At 48.2% G+C, this 25022-nt stretch overlaps 1 protein-coding gene across 1 annotated transcript in view; it reads right to left on the bottom strand.

Annotated features, from left to right (window-relative positions):
• LOC144141131 (bone morphogenetic protein 2-like) overlaps window positions 1-25022 on the bottom strand; it is a gene marked incomplete in the record, with an annotated part of 400398 nt that overhangs the window by 51912 nt on the left and 323464 nt on the right. Inside the window, 1 exon segment of the mRNA XM_077672664.1 lies at window positions 19752-19922. Within this exon segment, the coding sequence (XP_077528790.1) occupies window positions 19752-19922 (171 nt within the window).

A 25022-nucleotide genomic window follows, 5' to 3' on the forward strand; every position in this document is an offset into this window, starting at 1 on the left:
GCGATGGAAAGCCGCCGACGATATAATGGTTTCCTCCTGCGAGTCATTGCGCGCGAAAGCTAAGCTGCCGCCATCGTTGCAAAGGGGGAGGGGGGAGAGCCCTTCGGTTGCGGTCTTCCCGCTCGCAAGCCCCGCTGTAACCAGACACGGGGCTCTTGGTTTATCTCTTCCCACTTTTTTTTCTCTCTGCTTCCTTTATCGGGGCCCCCGCAATAGCCGGCGCTGGCATTTATGGCGACGCTGGGCGGTTGCCACAAGATGAGCCTCTCAGTACATCGGGAAGAACGGGAACAGGGAGGACGTGGGGCCAGCGATGAAAAACACAGTTTCCCTCGCTTATGCGCCGCGAGTCTACAGTTTTTTTTTTTTTTCCTCGCAAAGCAAAGAAAGTTCTCGTGACAGAGACGAACAGGCACAGCGCAGTTATGCAAGGGTCGTTAGCCCTCCCTCCAACGGCTGTCGGAAAGACGCCGAGAAACAAGAGGAACGCCCTTGGGACCGTGCCAACCGTCTCAATAGAGCGCATCGGCGTATAGTCGACTTTTTTTCCCCTTTTTTATATGTCATCTGTGGTCTGCTCCACTTCTTGTAGTTACTTCTGGACTTCGACTCAGTAGCTTCCAGAACAAACAAACAGAACTGCTTCAGCCCTAATTTTTCAACTGCAGTTTGCCGCTTGTTCTATCACGCTACAAAGGCACCGTAGTTGTTTGGCGCCGACATTTGCGTTGCACATACAGCGACACCGTCATACCGGCATGCCTCGCATGAATCGTCTTTAGATTGCGGTTACCGAGCTCTGTCAAGACGTTTTAGTGTTCTAACACGGTATCCTACCGGTACAAGAGAAATAAAGAGTTCCGATGCGTAATGTCTGAAAGAGTGAACCAAACCTCGAGTTCAGTGCCATGAAATAACCCTCCTAATTATTTTGCAAGCTACGCGCATTTCCTTCCTGCTCTAGCAACTGCGACATCAGCGTTCTTTTACCTTATTCATGTGTGTCGCAAAAGGCAGAAGGAGATCTGTTTAAGCCGTCAGAGTACCCGAGTCGTCTGCTGACGTCCAGATAAACGTTTTTTCACCACGAAATGGTGAAAAACTGAACGAAAAAAAAAAAAGCCAAAGAGTGCGCAACCATATTGACCATCGATTCATGTGCGTCGAAAAAGCGGTGCACCGCCAGGGTAATACAGTGGATATCGAGAGGCGGGACCAGCAGTAGGGGAGGACCATTAACTCGGTGTATCAATTTAAGAATATTCGGGGCCAAAGAGTGCACTCGGGCAGCGCAGGAGAGGGCGGTTTGAGGTCAATGGGAGAGGTCTTCGTCCTGCTGCGGACCTCAAGGGGGACTTACTAGGGGACTTACTGCTTCATGGCGCACGAGCTTAGAAACCATCGTGCACCTATACGAAATGTATTACAAATGCATACAAAAGTTCACAACGGCCTAGTTTTCTTATTTTAGAAATATATGACTTCTGTACTGAAATAAATGCAGAAAACTCTTACTTGCTAGACAGCTAGCGTCATCTAGTGAAAACTAGATAAACCCCGGGATAGGTTTCTTGATTATTTTTTATTTCAACAACGAAGTGGTATATTTCTGAAAGAACGAAGCTAGGCCATTTGGAACATGTCTATTTATTGGTAAACCTTCTCGCACTGGTACACGATGCTTTTTAAACCCGTGGGTCATAAAGGGGTACGTCCCATAGGAATGTGATCAGGTGAGTCCCAATAAGATGATGAATGATCATATACTGGGTGCAAATAATGGCGCTGGTGCCTACAAGCACAGGAAAACACTACAGCCAGTTACGTGACGATCACTTTTACATCGGGTATCAGTGTCTTTTAAAGCAGATATGCCACAGCGCTCGTTGATTCCTGTCTAGACAGCATGCGGAAAACCGGACGCGTTCAGCTCTCATCGGCTGGAGCGGCACCCGTGCACAGTATCCGGAGATGATTGTAAAAAAAAAAAAACTTAAAGAACTATTGCATATATTTGGAAGCGCAGTAGAGCCCTTTAAAAAAGCCGCGTCTCGTACTTCATAACCACCTAAGGCTTTTCTGCACTAACGTGACACGAAACCTAACACGATGCATTAACTTCACGAATTGTTTTTTTTTGTTTAATTATTCGTCGCCATATTGAAGCTTGAGGATCGGCAAACGAACAAGCAGCTGCATTCTTACAGCTACTTGCTCGTGTTTTCCAGCGGAGAGATGTGAGCGCATGGACATTATCTTTGCGGAAACTGTAAATACCTCCTACATCGTTGATCTGCAGAATTGTGGCCGCGACCTTACACGATATTTATGTGCTTCCACCCTTTACCTAAACGCGCCTTTTCAAGAGCCTAAAAGCCTTTAAAGAATTGGAACAAAATTAAACTAAAGCTTGCGTTAGGTACGTAGAGCTTTTTTTTCTTTTTTTTTCTTGTGGGACAATTGTCCTGGACATACAATGCAAAGACTCAGACTTCACCAGTCTTGTATTTAAGTTTCAGATATGCCTAAAAATCTTTTCGCGAGAATGAAAGGTTCAACAAAATTATGTATTTCGGGCCTCAGGTTTGAGAGCTGCTTAAAAGGCAGCTCGCGAAGACGAAAGGTTGAACAAACCAATAAACTCCCCAGACATGCATAAACAGCGGACACATAAATCACAGTTGACACCAGATGATCGTGCCCACTGGCGGCCTCCCGTTTTATAAAATGAAGAAAAAAATGAAGTGTCGTGATGCTGCATAACCACGCAAGTAGCTCTCTTTTGGTTGTGGTGATTATTGAGTACGATCTCCTTTTTCATCAAGCTACAGTGAGATGGAGTATAGAATCGTGATTACAGATTTCAGTGCGCAAGCACTATACGCCTCAAGGTTTGCGATGGCTGCGCCGCCTGCCGCCGCTTCTCCGCGGCGTCTACGGGACGAGCGCTGCGTCGCTCATAGGGGCTCATGCAGTGTTTTGGTTCTCTTAAGCTTCTTTTTTGCCTTTCCGCACGCTAAACGACTTGTTATGGCCACGCCTGTAAGGAAATAGGGCATTTAGGGCACTTCAAAATACTGGTGCGACTTGGTAGAGTGCTCGAACGCTAATAAGAGCTATCAGGAGACGCGGTTCTGCGCGCTACCTGACCTCTATTTCGGGCGTCGGCAAAGGCAGCAGCATATCATCCCTATCCCCCCCCCCCCGAACACGTCCGGCACAAGCGAAATCTTCTGTCGCCTCCTATAGACCTGTTACCCGCATAGTGAGAGGTTGGTTTCGTCTTGCATCGGGAACAACGAATTCGGCTTCGTTTAGAATATATACGTCATATAAAAAATTTTGGGGGATGTGATTACACATTACCTGGCCACCACTTGTGCGTTTTATGGGAATATAAGCCACACGAAAATGTTAATCATTGCCCAAGGATATGCGTCGTTAAATATGTGTCCGCTCACGCCTGATGGCATGACACAATGAAAGTTAATGAAACCACCGAAGAATAAATGGTCTGCAAGTCTGACCAAACAGAATATCTCGTACAGGAATGAAAAACAAAGACGCATTGCAGCTTAGGCAATGCTAAAGAAGTTCGTGTAAACTTAGACCTGGTAGGTCTCACCAGACCCACAGTTCGAGTGGCTGTACCAATATGTCTCCCGCCCAATACGCCTACAACATGACCCTCTTGTCAGACTTCCTTCACCACAAACCACCTCTGTTGTGAATGCGTGTTCGAACCCATCGCTCATTGCAACCGTGAAACACGAAAGGTGAGTCACAACACAACGCGTTCAAATTTCGCATTTAATTCCAAGAACAAATTCAGCGCTGATGTTGCTTTATTTTGCCGTCATACCGATCCCGCCATGCCCTCGTATGCGATATATTTGCTAGAATCGCGCACCTATGATAAGCAAGATCCGCTTTGATTTAATTTGACTCAGTGTATTTATTGCATGTTTTTATCCCAATACCCTCTAATATTTCCCGTTGGCTCGCAACTTCGTACATCACAAAGACGTTAAGGAACTAGAAAAATTTGAGGCGTATTAGCTTCCTTCACTGCAAACGTCGTCGAAAGACGATACCCTTCTCCCGCTCTTCCATGTAACTCCTTCCTCGCTCTCCGCTCCCACCTTCCCCTTCCCAATTCGTTCCTCTCATGAATTCACCGGACGTTTGTTCGACGCAATCCAATTTTTCCGTCTTCGCTGTTCCATCTAATGGGACATCGCGCATCTTTTACAACGAATCACGGCTGGCCTTGACCCGGCGGGCGCGCCCGTTCCCCCGCTGTTGCCCGGCTGTGAGCGAAGCTGTTTCCAATTATTTTTGCCTCCGCGAAGAGTCGCATGGACGGAGTTTTGACTTGCGGCAATGCCAACTTTCTGGTGAAGGCTCTGTAGCTCTCAATCTAACGTAGGTATCTTGAAAAAAATCACACTGGAATTGGCTGCTATGACGACTAAACCATTTCGCCGAGTTTCAGTTACTTGTCGTAATTAGTTCACAGCGAAGTTGCAAGCGTTACAGAATTCTCGTTTGCTGTCGATACATGGCCACCTACGGAAGGAGTGTGGTTACAGAAAAGAGCTGCGACTCTTGTTTAATCGAAACTAACCCAAAACAAATTATATGACCACTAGCCGCTAGGACGACTCTAACGCTACGCTGAGTTTCATTTACTTCTCCTAATTAGGTAGTTCACGGTGTGAAGTTGTAAATATTGTGGAATTTTCGTCTGCTTCCAATGCATGGGCTTCTACGGGAAGGAAACGGACACCCCCTTTTTTGTCCGCTAGAAAAAACCAAATCTCTACTCCTTCCGAGTTCCGTTGCGCTAATCAGCTAGGAAGTATGCTCAATCGCAAATTACAAACAAACGTGTTTTGTTTCGTCGACCACTCCTCGGACTGTGCCCAGCATCGCTGGTCATCCTTCTTCACGGAGTCCACTGGAAGGACACTGAATTTCTTTTTCAGTACTTTTTCCGTGTTCTTCCTGGCGCAGCACGAGTTCGAGATGTACAATTTTGTGTGTTTGCTTTTATCTCGCCATTTTTCGCCATTTCCAACATATTACTTCTTCTTTTTTCCTCTCCTATCCTAAAAACCAACCCATGGTGTATTTTTCATTAAAAAAGCTCGGGAAATGTCGTTTATGTACATACATTTTGCCTCAAATGTACCTGAGGTTTCCTTTCCGCTAGCTGATGTGGACATCTATGACCAGTGCCCGCGGTTTTAGTAGTTTGGGACGGTCCTGCTATATATATATATATATATATATATATATATACCGGACCGGTATTCTGGAGGTCGTGGGTTCGGATCCCACCTGGCGGGCATTTTTTCTTCACTTTCTTTCTTTCTTTCCAAATTCTTAATCTGTTTCAATGATCTACCACATCCTCCCCTTTGCTTTCCGAGGTTTTCTCGACTGCCAACCCTTATTTCTGTGTTATTTTCAACGAGCCCCTCATTTCCTATATATTTATATATATATATATATATACACTTTGCGGTCAGGTATTCTTTCATTTAATTCTGATTATGGTGTTTAACGCGCCGACGCAACGCAGGCGATGAGGCGCGCCGTAGTGGAGGGCTCCGGATTAATTTTGACCACCTGGGGATCTTTATCGTGCGCCGAAATCTCGTACACACGGGCGTTTTTGCTTTTCGCCTCCATCAGAAAAGCGGCCGCCGCGGCCGGGAATCGAACCCGCGACCTCGTGCTCACCAGCGCAACGCCTTAGCCACTGAGCCACCGCGGCGGGTTATTCTTTCATTTAGGCCTGGCGGTTGGATCAACGAAAATGCTGTAAGCCCCATGCATGATCTACATGTCTTCCCGATAAATGATGAACTATACAGTATCTTCCCGTCATTAAATCTCTGTCGTTATCAGTATACTTGCCAGAAGGACTACGTCAGCGTGGCACGCTGTGCCCCGCAAAATAAAACCGCGAGTGATCACAACAGCTGGAAGTCATAAATGGGACGGAAGTGGGTAGTACGGAAGACATAAATTAGAACTGAGTTTGCACTCGCGAAATAGGAACCTCGACAAAACACGGCGTTTACGTGTAATAAAAGCACACAGTTCAACGTCGGCTCCGAAGCAAACGTCAAAAAGGAAAGTGTGACGACTGGCCGAAGAAACTGATTAATTTAAAAATTGCGGAAATATAACGTATCTTCACTAGTTTCCTTTGTTCCAGTGCTATGACCATGCGCGATCACTAAAGCAGGCAGCCTCGAATTTAGCGGGAGGCTGGCATAGCTTACCATACCCAAGCACATGAAAAGAAATCTTTTCATGCAACGCCCACTACCGACTGATTAATGTGCGCTAGCTTCTTTTTTAATTGGCAAGGTGCGACGAAAAAATCTGAAAATTCCGAGGAGGAGGTGAAACACTGATCGCGTGGCCTCGCTCAGTTTGAGGATTAAAACAATAGGCGCAGTCCCTAGAGAAAAGGGAAACCCAATTACAAGCGTATGCCTGGCTGAAAACTCTCTTTCAATTATTAAGGACCAAACTATGTAGCAAATGGCCTCGGCTCTGCAACAGCGGGGGCGTGTAGTAGCTAAGGCGGTGTGCTGCTGCACACAAGGCCGTGCCCCATTTTCCCGATCCTGTACTTCTAATGTGGCGTGAAATGAGGAAAGATCCTTGCGGAAGAGATTTCGGTCCGCGTTAACCAGGTAGGCCAAATTAGTTCGAACCCACGGCATTTCTCATAGCTAAGTTTGAACCTCGACGTATGCAGGCCTATTTTTATTCGAGCAGTGAGAAGCGAGGAATTCCGGACGCCTCTCCAAAGTGAAGGGTAGTGCTCGTTCGAAGGTGTATCGGGAAAAAGAGGGCACAGACTACATTGGCGATGTAGGCCCACCTGCGCTCATTGGAGCTGCCAGATTAAGTATGTCAGAACAGGGCTAACAACGTTTGCATCGAAGAAAGCATCTGCCGAGAGCGATTCGGAGCCAACGTAAGAGCATAGCGACGTGATAAAAAAGCCGGGCCCCCACAGGAACCATGTAATAAATTACTTCTTCATCAACACGTCGGCACGTTTAAAGGGAACGTAGTGAAAGAGAAAAAAAACGACACCCGGGGTTCCCGAATCCGCTTCCCTCTCCTCTGCGTTCCCCGCAGGAGGTAGCAAAGGCCCAGCGCTGGAGCTGGGAACATTCATAATATATCACCGAAAAGGATAGCTTTCTCGCTCAATATTCCCCGTACGAGGCAGCAGTTCTGCATTACCCCCGCGTATATCCCCACGAGCTCCCGGAAGGTCATTAATTTGTGCCTGGGACACCTTCTCAATTTTCTCGGTGTATAATTCACGAGAGGGTCTCCCCGCGACGACGCTATATAAATATACACTGCTCGTATACATACGAGCAGCAACGCCTTTCCTTCGCGACAATGTCCACTCTACTTTGGCATTTAGGTGCACGCCGTTCGCCGTCCTTCCCGTATTTCTTTCTTTATACACAGCCGGTAACCGCATGCGTTAAACCTATGCGGCGGCGTGTCCGCCGCGCGGCCAGACACACCCTGTCTCCGCCCCGCGCTCTTCTTTGCCGCGGCCAAATCCCTGTGATCGCTCCGTATCGCACCCGCGACACACGCCTCTAGCGATATCAGGCGGGAATGGGCGCTTCCACCCGCGAGATAAACGTTAAACCTGGAGAATATAAAACAGGCTGGTATTAATCCTCTAAGCCAAGATATTCCCGCTGCTTTGTCTGTTTTTGTTGCCGCGGCGCCTTAATTTTTTCGTAATCTGTACATGCAACGTGGTGTGCCAACAGACAGACGTTCAAAGATTGACTAAACGTAAGTGAAATAAGCGCATTACCAACTTAAAGCTCGGTCAATACACCTGCACCCCCGAAAAGACGGCGTCTAGGGTAGCGGCCTGAGAGAAAAGCCGTGATAAATTATTGGTTTGTGTAAGTGTCGAAGATCACAAGTCATCAGTGGCGGATACTGTAGCAGGCCAATCAGGTTGTAAATTTAAGAAAAGAAATGCGACACTTTCCCCGTTTACAATTATTTTTCTCCTCAGCTTGTCTGGGCTTGGACTGGGCACTTCAGCGCGGGCAACGCAAAACGTTGGTGCGAATCGAGCATCAGGAATTCGGTAAAAACAGGTAAAAAACTCCCTCTGGTTTAGCGAAGCCCTATCCCGCATGAAAGTAGATTTAATGGACTGGACTGAACTGGAAAAAACATTTAATTGAGGTGTATTTTCCAGTGCTCTCTACTCCGCCGTACTCCGCCGGGGTCCTCTACCATGATACTTCAGCTCCTTACACGATCAGAAGGGGCATTTCCCTCGGTCCAGGGCTCCAACGACCTCAGCTGCCCTGTGTGCCAGCTGCACCAGGACGATCTGGACTTCGCAGCAGTGCCTGGCCAGCAGTGTCTCCCTATGCTTCTGGGTTCCTCATGTTGGGGACAGCCGTTGTGTTCGGGCATTACCATATGGTGTGGAGAAGTGTGCCGTCGGTTTTGGACTGCCCCCTGGACATGTGTCTACATATCGAGTCGACAGCAGTTTGCTGAGTATGTTTAAGTTAGGAAATGTTCTCGTCTGCAGCTGCTTCCAGTCGGTGGCTTCTGCCCTCGTCAGGGATTGATGAGGCGAAGGTTGCCTTTTTCTCACCCTCTGTAATATGATACTGTGGCCGAGTATTGCGCGAGTGCTGGCGTAAGTTCTTGGAGGTCGGGCTCTTCGGGTGCTCAGTGAGCGGTATAGCCTCGAGCTACTCCGTCCGCCTCTACATTCCCTGCCATCCCCGCGTGCTCCGGTGTCTGCAGGATGGCCAACAAGGGTGTAGTGTAACTGGAAAAGGGCTCTACACCCTTTTTGTGTGGAAAAAAGGGGGTTGAGCAACTTCAAGGCCCTTGGTTTTAGGTAGGGTGTTGTTGAAAGGGTGTGGAAAAGGTGTTCAGCTGTTGATTAATTAAGGCCATGTATGCATGTATAATTGCACTGTGAAGTACAAGACATCCCCTCATACCCTCCTCCCGACTTCGTAAGAAATGTTCAAAAGCAAAAAAAAAAAAAATTATTGTTCGTCTGCAATGACCGCTCGTTTCCATATACGGTGCCCCTCATGGCCCAGGTTTAGCTTTGGCACGTGAACCGTCAATTTATCACTTTTAAAATTAAAAAGACTTTATATGCACGCTAAACATTTTTACACCCTTATTGCCTAAAAAAGGTGTAGTATAAGTGGAATAAGGGTGTTGGGAAGTCATTACGGCATTTTTCTAAGGTTCCAACACCCTAATTTGTATCTTTACACTCTTTTTGTGTGGCGAAAATGGTGTTGACCGACTGCAATACCCTTGGTTTTCTGTAGGGTGTTGAAAGGGTGTGAAATATCTGCACAGTTGAAGAAAAAAAACAAAAAAACCAGCAGAGCAGGTGGTCGACCTGGTTTTTCCGGTTTTGCTAAGTTTTGCTAAGCTTTGCTAGGCGTTGCTAAGTTTTGTTAGGTTTTGCGATATTCTTAGTAGGCTAGGCTAAATGCTGAATGGCGAGGTCAAGCTTATCCAAGCTGTTCCAGTGTGTCCCCCACACTGACAGCGGATCCAAGGGGGGAAAAAGCTACGTCGACACCCACGCCTGCTGTTTCTACAGCCTTGCACCACTAGTGCAAGCGTCGTGAAATTTCTTGCGTTTTAGTATCCCAAAAAGACTAGTACCTTTAAAATGGTATAGTAAGAGGTGCGATTCGCATGCGCCCCTTGTGCTCACACTCGAACAGGCTCGAAAGCCGGCTTCACTGTTATAATACCGATCTGCGGTGGTGCACCCTTTACAAGCGACGCAGTTTTTTTTTTTTTTTTGCATTATTTTGCTACCGCTTCCGAACCTTGCTCAAGCTTAAACAGCTCCGCTGGTAATAAATTATGCCAATTCATATTGTTTAGAGCATCGCGAGGTACAAAACATTCCCTCACATGGAGAAAATGTTGAGTCCACCGTGTAAAAGGGCATAAAATACCTCCAAAGTTAGAGGTATTTTACACCTTTTTTCTTAGTTTCCAACCCCCTAATTTGAAGCTTTACACCCTTGTGGGAATACGGGTGTTGAAATAATGTACACCCTTCTTGGTGGGTGCTGAATTGGTGTGGAATATTTGCTTGGTTATTGAACATAAAATTCTATGGTTATTGAACATAATAACCACCTCACGATTAAAACGTTTTTGCTAATCCGCATGCTGACTTGCAATGCTCACATTAAAATGCATAATTCCAAAAATTAGCGCTAAAATATCTGATTTTTGCGACAAGACCACCGACTCTATCAACGGACTTTCCTCTGGTGGCTATAAAAGCAAGCAGAGCAGGTGTATTTGTAATGCTGTATTCGGGTGGTCGCTCTGATACTCCGACTCGGAGTACGCCGATGCGCCGCTTCCCCCAATCCGAGCAAGAGTCACCGCTCCCCAACCGAACGCGTACCCGATCTTGGAGTACCACGCGACCGTGGCGCCGCGCCGCGGCTAAAACGGCAACTGCAAACAGCCAGGCCGGCCTGTCTCAACAAATGGCGGCCTCCGTATAGGACGCGTTAGCTCCAAGTTCTCCGACATCAGCCGAGCGCCTGTTATTCGCAATGATTGAAGGTAAGAATAGGTGTGCACAACCTTGCGAACGTATTCCTGCACTTTGAACACTGGAAGTGGTTCGGCGAACAGTTCGGCGAACTTCGCAGCGTAAACGTGCGAGTCGTCGTCGTCTGAGCTGCTGTCCTCCTCGGCGTCGATTTCGAGCTGCAGAAGTAGCGGAGACGGCTCCCCTACACTCAACAGGCGTCTCCGTTTCGATATGATGCGGAGAATAGCACGAGAAGCAAAATCGTCGAAACACTCCCACAACTAACCGCTGTCAAGGCCTCAGCACAGAAAGGGAGGATTCAGCGAACGCCACCGACCGGGCAGGCGAGCGGGGCGAGCCAGAGGCGAGCCGCGGCTGCCGCGGCGGCCGGGGTCACGTGACCCAATCGCCTCCGGATTTCGGCGGCACTCCAACTTCGGAGTCAGAGCAGTCGGAGGTGCTCGGAGTGGAGTACGACGCTCTGAGACGACCAACCGAACATACGTCGAGCGCTCGATTTCGACCACCCGAACACGGAGTCGCTTTTCGGAGTGCTCTAGAGCGCTCTGAAACGACCACCCGAATACAGCATAAATAAGCCTGTGCTCGCTCTCGCCATGCATCCCGTTGATTTTCTTGCTCAATTCATGTGTGGTCCGAGTGTGACTTGTGTGTTTAATGTGTCCGTACGTCGTGTTGCGCGCTCAGCCGATCCACACTGTCACGCGTAGCTGTGCTGTCCACACCATTTTTTAGGGTGTCAAGCAACCTTACACCCTTAGTTTAGGGTGTTCACAAGAACACCCTTTTTCATCCTTACGCCCTTTTTTAGCCAAAACACCTTTTAAATGTGTGCGCAACGGGACAAGATCTTTACATCCTTTTCGGCCAAAATGGTGTAAAAATGTTTAGTGTGTAGGTGGGTGTTCAGGGGGTTTAGTTATGTCAGCATTACCCTCGATAAATTCACGAAGTGTGCGGTGGCATACTCGATCTGCCGTTCAAAAAAATATCGGCAGGCCTCTTGCGAGTCGGAAATTGCCGTAAGTGATCGGCCGGTCTGGTAGCTCTCCGCCGCTGCTAAAGCGTCAGCTAGCTCCTCAGCTTCTGTCCCGATGCTATGACGTAGCGAGCTACTGGGGATCTCATGTAGATATGAGTCGATGGCTACAACCAACCTGCGTCCTTTCCTGGGACCTTGCGTGCCTACGTTCACGTACAGGGTATTGCTCTTGTCCGCTCGTGCCTGCCGTTTTCCGTGATGTAGTCTGTGGTCAATGTTTTTGGGTATCGCAGTCAGCCGAACTGCCTACGCATTTCTTCAGGAATATCCGCTGCCTTGGACGTTTCTCTAATATGTTCGGTGTAGGGCCAGCTGGCGCACAAGTGCCGTACCCGCCGGGGTCTGCATTATCCTCTCAGTCTGTGACTGGACTTGGACATCTCTTAGAGAGAAGAAGAGAATAAAACTTTATTTATATGCCAACTGGGGTTCCTAGGCGCCGGCCAGGTGCCCCTGGGCTCTAACAGCGCGTTCGGCCAGTTGGACGGCCCAGAGTTGATCCTCCGGGTTGGAGCTGCGCAGTATACGGTCTTCCACTGCTCACTGTTATTAACATTGCGACCTAGTGCGGCTTGCCTGTCGACATTGCCCTAGCATGTGTGCTAGTTCCGCTCGTTCCTTCCACATGTGTCACTCTCCGGGGTAACGCCCTGGGTAACAGTACCTGTACATGATCGGGCTCGGATGTTCTTTAAAGGTGTGGTCCCTGAAAGTCAGAGTCTTTACCGTCGACGTGCATATTTGTAGCTTGAGCACCATCTTATGCGCCTTTTTATGATTACTTCAGCATATGCTGCTCTTCGCAGAGGCTCGTGCTCTGATATGACAGGCTGTATGTCGCTCTGCTCACTGCCTTGCTACGCACCAACTACATGGTGTCCACTTCCCGCGATCCGACGTGTCGTTCCGCTACTATGTTCTATCATAGTTGTGACTTGTGTCGTTGTGGTCTTTCACAAGGCTAGGGTGTGGTGCTCCGCTGGCTGAATTCAATCCACGTATCCAGTACTGCAACGGTTGCTGCCTCCGGTAAAAAGCAGTGCGTTGACAGAGGCGCCATTTATGAACAGTAAGCCTGACTGGTGTTCGCTCGTGGCGGCTGTCGCTTTTACTCTTAGCGCCGCACTCTTGAATACGAACTTCTCTGACACCCCCCATCCTAACACCGACAAGACTGAAAGTTTATTACGCATTTGTTATGCAGCACATCCTCTTATAGCGACCTGATTTGGTTGCGTAACGGCCAAGGTTTCGTGCTATACATTTTTTGCAAGTTCAACGTTTCCGCTGCTGATGTAGTGTGGATTGCGAAAAAAAAAAAAACTGTCCTTGCGAAATTTGGGCTCGCGTCAAAGAATCGTAAGCAGCGAAAATTAATCGGCAGCCGTTCATTAGCCGCGGCTCATAGCCAAAGTGTAGCTCTGGGCTGTCGAAACCCATTTGTCTTGAAACTCCGAAATGCAAGTCCCCGTTGCGTTTCAGAATCATTGAGTCTTTGTCTCGAAGAAAATCGTAGTTATTTTATATTAAAACGAAGCATGGCGAGGCAACACAAACTGAAGTGACAATCCACTAAACTCGGCGAAATGAGCTATAAAGCCAGGGAAATTAACGCAAAAATAGTGGATAAGATAATCTAGGCTCGCCATACTCTTTTGCTCGGCATGAACTTCTAATCTCATAATCTCACCTGCAGGAGCACAAAAAAGATGTGCGACGCATTTTAATGTATTCAGAATTTAACTTTAACTTTCACAAAAAAAGGACAGAAGAGGGGGTTAAATTTTAAGCAGAGCGGGAGAACGGCGCCGCCCTCCGCAATGCGCGGAAGCAAAGACGAGCTCAGTTACGGCGCTGAATTGCCCCGTTCTGTGCGACCAAACAGAAGTGTGTACACACTCCCGTGCACTGAGTGTGTGTTCCTAGATGTGCGCAAGCACGCACGAGAATCGAGAATATATTAAGCCGCTGAGCGCGAATACCGGCAGAGGGCGCGCCGGGAGGTAGAAAGAAGAGGAGCGATGATGGGAATTAAAACAACAGCTCGGCGGATGAACGCAGCGACGGAGGAAGGAAAGAGGAGAGAAACTCCGTGGAAGGAAGCAGAAGGTAAACTGTGCCCGTCCGCGCGAGCGCACTCGCGATCGAGTGAGTTAATTAATCGAGCGAGAAGTTATCGCCAGGCGGCGCTGTCACCTGAAGCGCTTTTCGGTTCGCCCCTCCGAGGTGTGCGCCCGGGGGCCCGAACGGAGAGGGTGTAAGCCCGTTCCGTGCTCGATACGGGCTCAGCCTCGGGCTCCGGCGTTTAATCAAACACATTTTTTTACGGTGACGCACACACAGAACCAGTAGCGACTCTTAATGGGGGAATTAAACTGCAATGACAACATAAAGCGTCAAACTTTGGCGAATCAATGCGCGGTAATAAGCGCCCTAGGAGCCATTTAAAGTTTCTGTTGATTGAAGGTTATCGCTTTGAGGCAACAAAATATTTGTTTTGCCCAGAATACCGCTTAATAAGCTGGAGAAAAATCGAGGGCGACGATTCAACCGCTGTTTTTCTTTTTTGCCTACACACAAGCTATTGATTGATTGATTGATTGATTGATTGATTGATGGATTGATTGATTTGTTCATTATAACCTCAGGGCCCGAAGGCATTACAGAGGGAAGTGGGCGAGACACAAATAACAACAATGACAATAATAAGTGAAATCCGAAGCAATATGAAGTACAGACATTTCCTACTTATACGCCTCGAGCTTCGCGATCGCTGCGCCGCCTGCCGCCGCTTCTCCGCGGCGCTTACGGGAGCAGCGCTGCGTGGCTCATTGGGGCTCATGCAGTGTTTCGGGTCTCTTTCCCTCCTTTTTGCCTTTCCGCGCCCAAAACAAATTGTTGTGGTAATGTCGGAAAGCAAATGGTACGTTCACGGCACTTCAAAAAACAGCTGCGCCTTGGTAGAGTGCTCGAACGCCAACAAGAGCTATCCGGGGCGGGGGGGGAGGGGGGGGGGGTTCTGCGGGCTTCTAGGCCGTTCTTACGGGCGTCGGCGACGGCAACAGCTTATCATCGCGGTCACCTCATACGCCAGGCACATGTGAAATTTATTGTCGCGTCGTTTAGACCTCGTATTGGCACAGTGCGAGGTTGGTTTCATTTCGGAGCGCGGACAAGGAATTCGGCTTTGTTTTGACATATATACGCTGTAGAAAATTATGTTTCGGGGATGTGATTACTTAACCCCTGACAATAACTTGTGCCTTTTATGGGAATATAAGCCACGAGAAAATGTTACGTATATTCCATGGCTGTACTTCGTTAAATATGTGCCCACTCATGCCTTATAGCAAGGCCCAAGTAAAGTTAATGAAACCACGGACAAATAAATGGTTTGCCAAGTCCGGAAGACACAGAATAGCTCCTAACGGAAAGGAAAAACCCAGAGGAGCTTCGGAAATGTTAAAGGGTCTAAACCTAAACCAGGCAGGACTTACCAGATAAACTAGATGCGAAATGCACTGCTATATCGCAAGAAATGAGGGGTGGCGGAAGGGGAGGTGGACGCCTAGTTATTATTGTGTACAAATGCGGAGCGAAATGTACAAATGCGGAGCGAAATCAAGGAATGAAAGTTTTAGTAATCACACACAAGCTGTGCGTTCACTTTCCTTTTATTTATCAACTTCAACGAACCGCTGATCACTCAGCGGACGCATTTTTTGAGATATGCGGGGTAGGCAGTTCACAAGCGAGAAAAAGTGTAGTTGGAAGAATGTGGTGTCTCGTAAGACCCTCTGATTTCAGTTTGTGCTAGATTCCGCAGGCTCCCGTAGCATATGACGATGTTTCGATGAAGCGTCTAGTCGGGGATGCGGATTACTCTGTAAGCCCGTCTGCGCGCTCCTCGTGGAGGAGATATGTAGCAGCCGAATAAGTGCGAGCGCTCACCTTGCGACAAGACGACCCGGCATAAAATCTTTTGTCGAGTGCTGTTTCCCGAGTATAATTTTGCATTATCCATCGTAGTTCTTTTGTAGAATCTTCGTGAAATTTATGCCACATTGCCTTGTCCATGGTAGTGATGAATATCTGAGGCAAGCGTGACTGGCGGGCTGTCAGGCATGATTTCTCCTCCAGATTATGCAAGCACACAAAATCGATATACATCGTAGTGTGTGGCCGTAGCATGACCACCTGAGGAAACGCTGCTCACAGAGACACTGTTAGTAAATTTCAGGACAGTGCAATTACAATCAGTTCCATTCATGTGCCGGTTTCGCGAAGTCGGCCTGTGACCCACACCTGGTATTTATACAGACCTAATGTACCACACTAATATCGCGTCAGAAATGTTTACACACTCGTAAATGCACCACATTTGCGAACAGAGTGACTGCTCCACATAAATATGTATTTCCAACGCATACAAGCTGTAACTCTCTGTCGTGAACGTGCCGCAAAACCAGCGGCGACAGCAAGGAGCGGGCCGGAGACTCCCGCGGCTGCTTTCGTAACGGGCTGTTAGGGGGATTTCAGTGGCGCCCCTATACAGGCAGCGTTCGAAGGGTATACAAAGTTAGCTGTGAACTCTAAGGTATAAATGCAAATAAACCATACTAAGCAGTGGTTTCGTGTTTTCGTTCTATGGAAGGAAAGAGAAGAAATATCAAATTTCCTCTTTCACTTGTCCACTGCTCAGAGTATCGGTATTTTCCCCACGAGGAAACGGAAGCTCACTATGTATGTGCATTGGTGATCCTAATAATACGTTGCACAACTGTCTGCAAAAGCCGGCCCTAATTAAGAACATCAGACGCCGATAACTTCTACTGGGGCAGATTTTGCCAACTGTTTTGCTAGCGTGGTTAAGGCATGTGATGCAGTCTGAGTATTTACGTCCACGCAACACTGCGATTAGTTGAAACAATTTTGTTATCCTAATGCATGTTGTACGGGCGCTAAAAAAACGTTATTTTTTTGCTCGCTACAGGACGCCGAGGAATAGAGGCCTCCTTGAAAGGCAGACCTGATAAATTGAAGCACTTGACCGACTTCGCGGTTGCCAGGCGGCGGAAAGTAAACGGGGATTTGTGATCGTAATTAACGACTAAGCCATAATAGCGCTGGAGGGAGGCGTTAGCTCTCCTTTAGACGCCTACATGCGTCCCTGGAAATGATTTCAGCTCAACCATGCACATTGTCTGTGCGTTCGAGCGCAGCATGAACCCAACATGCCAGCTATCTTACAGATACGGCACGCAGAACACCGCAGATCACGCATATGGTTGAGCTCTACGCATTCTGTGCTTCCCAGATTTCTTCAGCATGATCAAGCTCCTTTGAATCTCACTTCTAATGAACGCTATACGCCTTTCTATACAAATTATTCCTTATAAGATAACGCATGATGACCTTGATCTGTTTGGGTCGGTGTCGCGAGTCAATGACGAGCCGATCTTCCGCAGTTTTGTTTTTTATGTAATTCAGCTACTAGAACACATCACCTCTTAGTAATCACGAGGTTGTCTTGCAAAATCAATGGCGGCAATGGCTCCACCGGAGCGGCACCTTTGCCGGTTCTACACGTCGCCCAGTATCTGCGAGTGCAGTGTCGCAAACAAATTCCACAACTCGCCGTAATTTTATCCGCAGCATTCAGTGGCCACGAGGGAAGAGAGCGTGCCCTACATAAGGGCATGGGTTCGCTCTCTTTTGAAGCATTTAACTGGTAAGGCTGCAAATTTAGCCGCCTTTCGCCAGCAGGTTAGTGATTGCTGCGCAGCTGCGACTTCTGCGCGTGACGAGCACAAAGGCGAAGAAAAACTCACGGCAGTTCGACTTATCTGAGCACGTCTAGGCGCTATTAATGCGCAAGAAATGTGGAGCAATAAGGAAGCTAATGAGGAACGTAATAGCACAGCGCAGATGTCACTGCTGAATATTCGCGTTATAACGCACAGAAGCATGAGTGCATGCACCGGTATAGGAACAAAATATATGTGTAAAGGAGGATAATGCACTTAGAAATGGCGCAAAGGCAAGTTAACTCCTTCGCTATTGCACTGCAAGAGAGCGAGAAAGAGAGTATAAACATTTATTGTTAGCAGATTAAGCGCTGATGTTCTATTTGAAACTGATACAAAACTGTTTAATCTGGTTTTTACTAAATATAATGACAGTTCAGAAGTATTCAGTTTTCTTGATTAAATAATATAAATTGTTACATGAGAAACCACGAGTTCATGGTGAGTGTTGAAGTGTCCTGGCCGAAAGTGCCTTGGCCCTGGCCAAGGTCGAAAGAGGTGCAAGTTGATTTAACTATGTTAACTCGCGCATGCATTAGACGGTACATGAACATTACAGGTCCTCGGGTAGTCTAAGCTACCATGTAGCCCATCATAACGGTGCGCTTCGCAGAGCCTAAGAAGCTTCGACACCTAAAACTCCAGTTTTGATTGGAGCGGGAATGCGTGCGTGTTTCAGTATAAAATTAGAAAGCTTGTACTGGTTATAAATTAAACTAATCGCATTTATTTGCGTGAATTTTAGCGCGTTTATTTGTTGTTCTGTTAGCCATGACCGCATGACAGCGTATTTGAAATCAGATGAAGCGAACCTATAGTGTATGCCAGTGACTTTAATCCAAGGGGATCTCCCCGAAGCCGACGTCGAAAGGTTAACCCGCACATTAGTTGCGACTTTCAGCGTAATGTTTGTCATATAGCCGTATCGACGAGCTCAAGTTTCGTTTTTGCTACGATAGCTCCCAGCCAGAGAAGAGAAAGCTACAAGTCTGCCGATACGTCATCAACACATCCCCTCAGGACATCGGGCAGGAGTTCAGGTCTCCTCAAAGCTTGCTGCGTAAAAGCACTCAGTCCTGAGAACTTGCTCCAAGACACGCGTAGATGCCGATGCAGTTGAGAAGGCAGCAACAATGAGCGAGGGCTGCTGCTGCTGCTGCAAGGAGTGAGCCAAATTAGGGCTGACACAGTACTTTCGGCCAATTACTTGTCGCGTCTGCGGTAGATGCGTAATAGGATACCATTAACAGTGGCGACGTTCCCGCGAGCTTAAACGGCGCGGCAGCAATGCTGCCCACACAGTTGCGGGCCGCGAGGAAGAAGCGAAGCGGCGAAGCTGAGCTCGCGGAGCCTTCCGGCGCAGGGGCGACAGGACCAATTCAATTAGCCCTGCCATCCTCGCCTCGCCCGAGTAGGTGGTCGTGTGTGTGTGCGCTCGCGAAAGGGTTCGGAGCAGAGCCTTGGGCTAACTCCCTCCTGCGCTCGTATCCAAGGAAATGCACCAGGGTGCACGCGTGCGCTTCTTCTTTTTATTCATTTTCACCTAGAAGACCAGTGGGTGACACCCCTAACGAATGGCGCCTACAGGCACAATTATATTGCTTACTTGCACCAAGAGAACAAAAAAAAAAAAAAACGTCGGATCGTGTACGTGGGTTCGATTCCGGCCGCGGTTACCGTTTCTCTGATGGGACGGCGGGAAACGAAAACGCCTGTGTGTCGATATTTCGGCCCACGTTAAATATCCCCAGGTAGTCAAAATTAATCCGTAGCCTTCACTACGGCGTGTCTCATAGCCCACGGTTCGTAACCTCCCACCAAAAAACAACAACAAAAAATTGTGAGTCGGATAGAAAAAAGAAAACCCACCTATCAAGTGGGGCCATCTCGCGCAAAGTAGAGACCCCTTTTTCCTAAAACGATCTGTTTTTTTTTATATATATAACCTGCGTGGCCGACGGGCAACAACTCTATAGGGGCCATTTTCGCATATGCTGCCTACCTGTGTGGACGCTCATTAAGCTACTAACTACCAGGAATGAGGGCCACATTTCAAAACATATATCAACTAAAAGGCTCTGAAGACCCTCGAAGGGTATGTGTGAAGTTCGTCGGCTCTCTGAAGGGCCGGGCATTAAACCTGGGACCAAAAGCGCCCCCGTGAGTGCGATTACCCTTTGAGTAACCGGAGAGCAAATTTCCACCCTGCATCCAGACAGCGGGGGTAGGAAAGCCCACTCACCGGCCCCAGCGGCGGCGGTCGGGTACAGCGTCTCCCTGCTGGGCCTGCCGTCGTCGCTGAACACCACCAGGATGGGCTGCTTGTTGACGTGGCCCTGGTGTCGCTTGGCGAACCGCAAAACGCCCTCCTCCAGGCGGCGGCCGTGAGCCGTGCGCACCGTCATCAGCAAGCCTGCGTGAAGGGGGGAGAGCACACTCAGTGGCTCATAAAGGCTGTGCCAAACTATGGGCTTTCACAAAAAGTGTATGAAACAATGTTCACAGCGCAAAAACGTTCACGAACATTACATCGTGTTCAGCGGCATAACCGCTGCAAGTGATGGCTTATGCAGGGGACGCTAATAGGAGTCGTGAGTAGTTCTTCATGGCTCATCGATGCAACTGGTCAAAGCTCATACGTTTGTGAGCATAGCTGCCACGTCGACGCTCTGCGCATTAGTTGTCAGGCAAATTCGTCTTTGTTAGCTATTGCTAGGACACCGAAGCGATAGTGGACGCTACGACCAGACGTCCCTACACATTCTCCCCGGAGAGTTGCGAGCCTATTCTCTACGAGCCGTCGCGGCCGCCCGGTGTTTACCGCAGCGCAGGAAGGCCACCTTTTCGGCACTGTCGCTGCCACCTAGAGCTTCGGATCTCCCAGGCGAAGAAGTGACTGATTTCCATGTTCCTACTGCCTTGGTTTCATCATGCGTGTTCACTTTAAGGAATCTATGATGGATGTCATACCTGTTTTAACAGGAAAGCTGTTTAGCAAATCGTAATTTTTTTTTTAGTCCCCAGTTAAAAATGCCAAGATGTTGCAGAGCGCGCGCACGTGAGCGCGGGCCTCGCGGCGACCGCCCGGCAGTTAACAAAACCAAGAAAATGACGTTGCGCTCGTATGTGCATGACTCGCAGCGGCCGCCCAGCATCCCCGGAGCACGTTTGTCGAGCCAAGCATACCCACTTAGAGAGATTGGCCAAGATTGTCGACAGGAAAAAAACTCCAGCATTCGCCGTAATCGTTGCAACACTTGCTCGGCTCGAGAAAGAAACGTGATAGCGTACTCCCCTCAAAGGTAATGTCCAATCATTACCACTTCCAAAAAAAAATGAAAGAAGCTCATACTTATAGCAACCATGATGGAGTAATTGGTCATTGCGGCAGCGAAGAAAAATAAACTCGGCTACAATTGTGGACTTAAACCTTCGTGGTGGTTATGAATGTTGCGTACCGCTTCGCTACCTTGAAGTCTCACGCATTAGAGTGAGCTTCCTTCATTTTTTTTTTTTCCGTCCCAAGTAAATTCTACTTCCGACAAGCTTCAAACATGCCGTGTAGCCGCGTTGTGGAGAACTAGAATCGATCCTAGCCCCAGTTTTCACGATGCGGATGTATTACCAGGGGAAGAGAAGCGCGTATATCATTGGAATAACAAATTGTGTGCACTCCATTTAACTGGGACCTCGGTTGATCCCATTCGATAACTTAATGCGACTAATTTTGGCGGCATATTCCGTCCCGGACTAAAACTTCCGCCTTGTGCTTCCATTAATTCCATTTTCTGCTTAATCCCCCCGAAACATTACCCGTCTTGGCGGGTCGAATTAGCCACATGGAGTCATCTCTACAAGCAAACGCTGATATTGCGGTTTTAGTTTTTGCGGTTTTAACAGCGGAGCGGTTTAAGCTTGAGTTCCCTCCGTGCCTGACGTCGCTCAAACTCGGCGCAGCAAAGTAGAGAGGAGGAAATTGCTAGGCCAAGAAGTGTGAGGGAAAGTGGCGAGGAGGTGACGAGCCGTCGAGCAGGTGTGGAGGGAGCGCGCCTCAAGAATAATAACGCTCACCGGCGTCCATCCGATTGCGCTATCACCGCATTCGAGGCGCTCAGCATTTACTCTGGGTTTGTAGCGCGGGCGTTGGCGTTGTTCTTTGGCTGAGTTCAAGTTGACTTTGGCCTCGGACTTTGGCAGTTTGGATTTTGGACTTTAGTGTGGACTTTGATTTGGCGCAGTTTGCATGGAGAAAGCTTCACTTTTTAACCATCTTCTCTTAAGGAAGGGGCTTTGTTTTTAACTGCGGAGCTGTTTAACCTTGAGTTCCATCCGTGCCTGGCGTGGCTCAAAACTCGGCGCAGCAAAGTGGAGAGGAGGAAAACTGGGGCATGTTTTCTAGCGAAAAAAAAAAAAAAAGACTGGAACCTGGAGACAAATACGGACGGGAGAAACCGTAGAAAACAAACGCTAGGTATATACTAGGCCAAGAAGTGTGAGGGAATGTGGCGAGGAGGCAAGGCGCCGACGAGAAAGTGTGGGGAGTGCGCGTCGCGTCGCAGATGTTCGGGCGGGCAGGCGCGCATCGGGGAATCGGCTGCGCCTAGTGATGACGTACTCTTTGACGTGCAGGTGTTTTTCTAGTTGAGAGACGGCGTGCGCTCATCGGAATCAGTGTCCGATCTACCGATAAGATGGGCACACCTAAGAGAAACCAAGCTAAAGCCAGTGAAGGCCACCAGCTACGCTGTTTCCTCAGTGTCCGCATTTCAATTGGGAAGGTGGCCGATTTCTTTTTTTAATAACAGCAGAGCATTTTAAGCTCGAGCTTGGTCTGGTGGCGCTGCCTGTAGAGGGTGCACCACCGCAGGCACGGCTTTATAGCAGTGAAGCCGGATTTCGCGCCCGCTCGAGTGTGAGCACAAGGGGCACATGCGCATGCGCACCCCTCACTATACCTTTTAAAGGTGATAACCTTTCTTGGGCCACTAAACCGCAAAAAAGATAATCGGCGCGGCTTGCACTAGTGGTGCAAGGCTGGAGAAACAGCACAGCTGGGGATCGACCTAACTTCTTCCCCCCTGGCATCCACTATTCAGCGGGGGGGACCGACCGAAACGGTCTCGTAAAATCCAGCTAAACTTTACCTCACCACTCAGCACTTAGCCTAGCCTAGCAAGAACATCGCAAAACCTAACAAAACTTAGCAAAGCCTAGCAAAGCCTACCAAAACTTAGCAAAACCAAAAGAAGCTAGGCCGACCCCCAGCTACGCTGTTTCTCCAGCCTTGCACCACTAGTGCAAGATGGGCCAATTTTTTTCTAACAACGAGTGAAATACTCATTCATTCATTCATTCATTCATTCATTCATTCATTCATTCATTCATTCATTAGATTAGCCGTTTCACACGTACCCGTTTCTCTAACTCGTAACCATTTCTCTAAAAACACCAGCATAGCATACACATCAAATAAATCCCCACATGTTTGTCGGTATGTTTGGTTTACGCAATGACGATATCCCACACTCTCAGGCCAACAGAAGCAACGGGAGATTAAGTTGAGACAAATACAGCCTTTGGCTTCACGGGCAACCGTTCATCTTCAAGCGGAGTAACTGTAGCAGATTGTGTGCCGTGTGCACAAATGCGGACTGAATGTTCGTCCCCGCCTATCTATGAGGAGGGACGGGAAGCCAAAACACAACATTTACTCTCGTCGCTGCGTCATTAATCCGCTGTAATGGCGACGTGGTTGCCATTTGGCGCGTCTGTCTGTGGACAGCTTTATATTTCCAAAACACACGTCATTGCAATCAGTGGGTCTTTTATACAGTGCCGCGTGAGAAAATATCAATTTTAATGATAAGAAAACCGCCTAGGCTAAATCAAGCGGCGGATCATGGCAAGGAGCGGCGAAGCGCGACGGACAAACGCTCCTCGGTGACATTATGTTAATACGCAGTGTTGCATAGAATTCGCGCGAGGTAAGGAAGGCCGATGAAAGATTTCAAGCTTGTCACACAATGAGATCGGTGTTAGTGAAAATAGCAAACAAAGCTCACTAAGCGTAATGAATATGTACATTTTTAACAGACGAGAAAAACGCATTTGTTGCTGATGACAACGAAAAATTAAAGACGCTCGCAATATCTAAGCGCCTCGAAGTTAGATTTTACTCTCGATGCATAATTTCCTTGCGTACAAAAGCTGTGAAAACGCCGCAAATGCTGTAAGACCCGGCTACATTTCCCAGTCCCGATCGTCTAGCAACGCTAACTTGAAAAATTCAAGCAAGCAACGCCGGACTTAGTTTCGCCTATGCAGGAAAATTTGGTCTGTTTCCGTATTCTCACACTCACACAGACGACGGCTTTCACATACGATACCGAGAGCACTTAACATATGTAGCGAATATTCACAATATATTTAGTAGGTGCCAAGTTATGCGGAAACAAATGAGTCGTCCGATCAAACCGCCTCCCGTCGCAACTAGGCGATAAGTTGTTTGTTTTTTGCGAGAAAAAAAAACTATGGTTGTGTGGCACTACTTATAACTGAGCTGACCAATAATCAAAGTGCAGAGCGCGATCACGATCACGATCACTTGCACGGCTGGAAATTTCGATACAAGCGAAAATGAAACGTCGTGATATTTATTTTCTACCAGCATTCCTGACTGCCGCGTGGCGATTCCTGTAATCCCCGCGTGGCCATTCCTACTAGCATTCCTGCCTGCCGCGTGGCCAGAAACCAACACACAAGCGCATTGGGTTTCTGTTGCGGGAGTCGATGGTTCGATTCCGACTGCGGGTGCTGATTTTTTTCTGCGACTCCTTCCAGCCGTTCGATCTTGGGGAGTATGGAAACCGACCAGCCTGCTGCTAACTAACTGTTCGTCCGCTCATATTTATTCTCCAAAGGGTTGAATGATTGTGGTGAAGTCAGTCAGTCTCCCAGAAGACCAACTTTTGGTACTTTTTGCCTAAGTCCCGTACGATTGGCAACCGTATTGGGTTCCGCCATTACATCTCTATCAGAAGGAAACACGGATCAGCGATATTTTGGCCTGCGCATTCTGCGCTCCGCTCTGCGATATACTTCAAAAGGACGCTGAAGTGAATTGCGAACGTACCCACTGCTACTGAATTGGTTGGCATCCGGGAAGCCATTCGTTTCATCTCCCGTGAACAGGCAGCGACGCGAAGCCAGCACTGTAGGTCCTCGACGGTGTTATGAGGCAAAGACCATGTTGCGCACTCGTTGGAAGTGATAGAAGGTCAAGCTGCAGGAACCCTTTGCCGACGTCAGACCTCGACGCGTAAAATTAGGCCTAAGGCCGGGTTCAGACTGTTGTCGCAACTGTTGTAATATCTTTAAATAATGACGTCATTTGACGTATCAGCCAACCCAACTGCGTGAAACGCCGTTTTTTTTACGTCCATAGCGCACGATACGGCTGTTACGTCGGTAGTCTGAACATAGCGTAACTTCGGACCGTCGCATACCCGTCGCC

This window comes from Haemaphysalis longicornis, unplaced genomic scaffold (assembly GCF_048455015.1).
Source record: "Haemaphysalis longicornis isolate Haplotype H1 unplaced genomic scaffold, Haemaphysalis longicornis Haplotype H1 scaffold_1, whole genome shotgun sequence".
Taxonomy (NCBI): Eukaryota; Metazoa; Arthropoda; class Arachnida; order Ixodida; family Ixodidae; genus Haemaphysalis; species Haemaphysalis longicornis.